This window comes from Malaya genurostris, chromosome 2, assembly GCF_030247185.1.
Source record: "Malaya genurostris strain Urasoe2022 chromosome 2, Malgen_1.1, whole genome shotgun sequence".
NCBI classification, from domain to species: domain Eukaryota; kingdom Metazoa; phylum Arthropoda; class Insecta; order Diptera; family Culicidae; genus Malaya; species Malaya genurostris.
The window spans coordinates 304,609,941-304,614,469 of record NC_080571.1 but is presented as its reverse complement, the minus strand read 5'-3'; the positions used below and the strand labels follow the sequence as shown (position 1 = coordinate 304,614,469).

At 40.9% G+C, this 4,529-nt stretch overlaps 1 protein-coding gene across 1 annotated transcript; it reads left to right on the top strand.

Moving 5' to 3' along the window:
* The first annotated feature begins 1,527 nt into the window (after positions 1–1,527).
* LOC131430896 (cytosol aminopeptidase-like) lies at positions 1,528–3,625 on the top strand. The gene is made up of 5 exons (XM_058596148.1): positions 1,528–1,739; positions 1,809–1,927; positions 1,995–2,856; positions 2,924–3,173; positions 3,236–3,625. The coding sequence occupies exons 1-5, from the start codon at positions 1,641–1,643 to the stop codon at positions 3,508–3,510; spliced, it is 1,605 nt and encodes a 534-aa protein (XP_058452131.1). The 5' UTR covers positions 1,528–1,640; the 3' UTR covers positions 3,511–3,625.
* The last annotated feature ends 904 nt before the right edge of the window (positions 3,626–4,529 follow it).

Here is a 4,529-nt window from a genome sequence, read left to right as displayed (position 1 = left end):
AAAAAAAACTATCATGTGCTTTTTTTAACATGTTTTACTTCAGTACTCTTGATCCGGGAGTTTGATCCTGATAAAACACATTAAATATTCCTAGAAAAACGAGTGAATATTTTTGTTTTCTGACACACATACATTCACACACATAGACACAAGCACATAGAAATTTTCTGATATTGGTGTACTGAGTCGAATGATATATGACACTCGTGTCTTGGTTTTCAATAATGTTTTCTCAATGATTGCATGAGAATCTTCATGAGAAAGGCCAAACAAGAATGCCTAAATTGAATTGAATAGCGAATTCTTTTAGTTCTACCAAATCAGTTTACGGACAAAGAAGCTCACTTTAGTTACTTTCGTTCAAGAGTTGCGACAAGTTTGAAACAATCGATTTACTTGATCTACCCTGCTTGCAATTTTTTCAGTTGTTGTTTTTTTTTTAATTTTTCAATATTCTGGTTACTAAGAGTAAGTGTTTCTGATTTGATAAAAAGTTTGACCTAATTTTGTCACTTCTTCGCTAAAATTATATTCCAGTGTAGACCGCAGTTCTTAGTATAAGTATTCGAATAATGGTTTTCATTCCCGTACACTACGCGAAGTTCAATTTCCATAATCTTTTTTTGGTGTGTAGGGCGGTGCTTATTTCTCGGTCACCTCGTTCATAACCGTGGTTATCGTTATCTCTTTGTGAAAATGGATATCTTTTCTGTTTGGCCTTTCAACCGGGTATAACCACCTCAGGCATAAATTATGCCAACGAATCTTTCAGTTACGGATGGCACGACTCACATACACATACGGTGTGGAATCGAAATATAAACCGAGCTTATCGTACCGAGAAATACGGATCCAACTGAAAAGGGTCAATTAATGCAGAAGGGAAAAAGTCAAACAAAACTTCACAAAAACGAACGGGTGAATATTCATCAATTTAATTTCGTCTCCGGTTGAAGGGAATTTCGTATGGGTCGGACAAACTTGTGAGTTTTGGCGAGTTTGTTTGGGGAACACACTTCGATCTACCCCTGAAGTGGGTGTTTGAGTTTGCAGGTGAATTTTCTTTTGATTGCAAATAGGAAACTCGAATTTTCCGAAGTTTTGTACACCTGTGCGTCTGGTTCATTACGTCATTGTTGGATATTTATGAGAACGCATGGTAATTTGTCGGTGAGTGTGGCTTCAAATGATTCATGCTAGTAAATAAACTTATTCTATTCAATTAGGAATTAGTTTCTGCTGAGGCCCGGGTTGGCAGTTCAAAGTATAGGGCGCTGGTTACAAGCCAGTTGTCATATGTTCTAGCCCCGACCTAGAAGAACTCACAATATCAATAGGATCACAGTACTAGTCATGCTAGTTGTGCTGGGACCCAAATCGAAAATATGAAACAGAGAATAAAATATTTCTGAAGGAAATCTATCACATTGTACATCTGTTTACATGCACCGCGCGTTATGCAATGCGGCATTTTGCAACGTTTACGATTTTCGCGTTTTCCAATCACAGCAAACGTCGACCGCTGTTATTGGTATCCCGGACGAGAGCAGAATCATTATAAAATTTTTCGCCCTACTGTCAAGACACAACTGAGTTCGCTCCTTGAAGCCTCGAAATTGTTTAGTTCCGGAAGTCGAAACATGGTCCTTTTGGTAGTTCCTCAGTTCCGGGCGATGCGGTACATCGGAAGGCTGCTCCGAAAAAGCTTTTCCACGAATATTGGTGAAAATCGTGCCGAGGTAAGTAGTTAGTTTACCGTGCTTGGCGCTGCTGTTTCAGGCTTAATCGGCTCTGAATTCGATTTTCAGAAAGGTTTAGTTCTTGGACTGTACGAACAGGAGATCGAATCGGATGAACCGAGGCTGACACCCGTAGCCGGACATTTCGATGCCAAAACAGAGGGACAGCTTCAGAACCTAATAAAAGAGTAAGTTTGAAATCAATAAAGTTGCCCATGGCAACTTGGTAACGATATTTTTTCATTGAATTTCCAGGTCCAACTTGAAAGGAAAAATTGGTTCCTGTAAAGTATTCAATAATATCGATCCCGATTTTGGCTCAGTTGCAGTTGTCGGTTTGGGGCTTGAAGGTCTGGGTTACAACGAACTGGAACAGCTTGACGAGGGTCTAGAGAACATCCGTATTGCCGCTGGAGTAGGAGCTCATTGTCTGGCCATAAATGGATGCACAAGAATATGGGTGGATCCGATGCAGGCAGCCGAACAAGCTGCAGAGGGCAGTGGGTTGTCTACATGGAAATACCAAGCAAATAAAATGAAACAGGAGCGAATTCCTATTCCGAAATTGGAGTTGTTCGATTCTCCGGATGGGGATGCTTGGACGCGTGGTTTGTTCAAAGCCGATGCACAAAATTTAGCCAGAAGTCTTTCGGATGCTCCAGCAAACCAAATCACTCCAACGGCATTTGCACAAGCGGCCGTCGATGCATTATGTCCCTGTGGGGTAAGCACGGAGGTTCGTAATATGGATTGGATCGAATCGAAAAGTATGGGAACGTTCCTTGCGGTAGCTAAAAGTTCGTGCGAGCCTCCCGTTTTCCTGGAAATCAGTTACTGTGGTGAACATGACACAGGACGTCCGATAATGATGGTTGGAAAAGGAATCACCTTCAATAGCGGTGGTTTGTGTCTGAAGGAATGTGATGGCATGTCACAGTACAGGGCCAGCATGGCCGGAGCTGCTACGATCGTGGCTACGATTCGGGCTGCGGCTGCATTATCACTTCCCGTGAATTTGGTTGGGCTGATACCGTTGTGCGAAAATATGCCATCGGGAATGGCATTCAAACCAGGAGATGTTATCACGACGCTCAATGGCAAGACCGTTGCAATCCATGTTGGTTTACTACGATACATTCGCAATGACCACCGTAACTGTCTGTGTTTTTTTTTGTTTGTTTTAGGATACGAACAATGCCGGTCGGTTGATCATGGCCGATACTTTCATCTATGGTCAAGCGACGTTCAAACCAAAAATCGTCCTGGATGTGGCTACCCTGACAAATGGTGTAACACACGCTTTGGGTGGTGCTGCGAGCGGTGTTTTTGCGAATTCCGACTTCTTGTGGAAACAAATGCAGAAGGCCGGAGCGATAACGGGCGATCGTGTTTGGAGGATGCCTTTGTGGAAGTATTTCACGCACAAAGTCACTAGTAAATCAAAAACATCGATTCGGCTTTTCGGCCTAAATTATTTTGTATTAAAACATTTGCAGATTACAGCAACGTTGACATGAGCAATACCGGTCAAGGCAAGGGCAGTTCTTGTCTGGGAGCCGCGTTCCTGAAGGAGTTCGTTCCATGTGTAGATTGGATTCATCTGGACGTCACTGGCGTCGGTATGCTCAAAAAAGGCGTTGGAATTCCATACCTCACGGAGAATCGAATGACGGGCCGACCGACTCGAACGCTCGTTCAGTTCCTGTACCAGATGGCGTGTCCCGACGAACAGGTCAAAAGTCTGAAAGAGAAGGGCGTTGGCTCACAATAAATAATTTGTTTTCGATGCCCTAAATTTGTAAGTGATGGAAGGGAAGTGCGCTTTGTTTTCAACGATAATTTATTTTTTATCATCTGAATTTTAATAAAATCCTATATTGTGTAAATTTTGCTGTAATTTATTTGAATTTTGTGTGTCAAACTGTTTACCTTTATTCTGGCCCTTATTACCGGTGTCACTACACGGTGAAAACCAAGTGAAGTGACTGTAACCCTTATTATGGGTATCACTTCACGGTGGAAATCAAGTGAAGTGAATGTAGGTCCTTATTACGAAAGTCGCTTCTGTGACAAAAGTAATTACTTGAATGAACTGGATGTCATTATGAACATCACGCCACCAACATTTTGTTGAAAAAAATAGTTTTTTCCACCACAGTGATCACTTCACTATGCGTGATGCTGGTAATAGGTAAAATCAAGTAAAGTGACATGTAAGTGAAGTGAATGTGAAAGTGAAGTGAGAACGGTAATAAGGGCCTCTGATTAACGACGTATTACGATTGGTTTTTTGTTGTTTTGTTGACTTTAAAAAAGTTTTCTAAACATTTGAAAAAGGTTTGGCAGGACTCATCTGTCTGGTGGAGGATAAAGGTGGTGGTATTCAAATCGGCCCAACGCTTAAAACTTTTCAGCTCTCCGACTACGTATTCTGTTAAGTTTAACCATACTCGAGTAAATTGAGTATAAGTAAAAGGTATGAAACACTGGTAAAACCTCGGGTAAAACCACATTTTACTCATAAGGGGGTTTTGTACATCATGGGTATCGGTTTGAGCTAAAATGCGCATGACTAGTTTTATTTACTAGTTACGGTGCACCTGGCATTGATGAAATAGTAAAGAGTTTTTAATATTATCGAAATTATTTTCTTTTATAGCAACGTTTGACTTGTTTAAATGGCATAAATCAACAAAAACCTGAGTTTTTTTACTTTCATTTTCTGTTTGGCTGCTTCTAGGAAAAAGGAAAATTATTGTTATTTACAAATTTATTTATTTTAATCTGCAG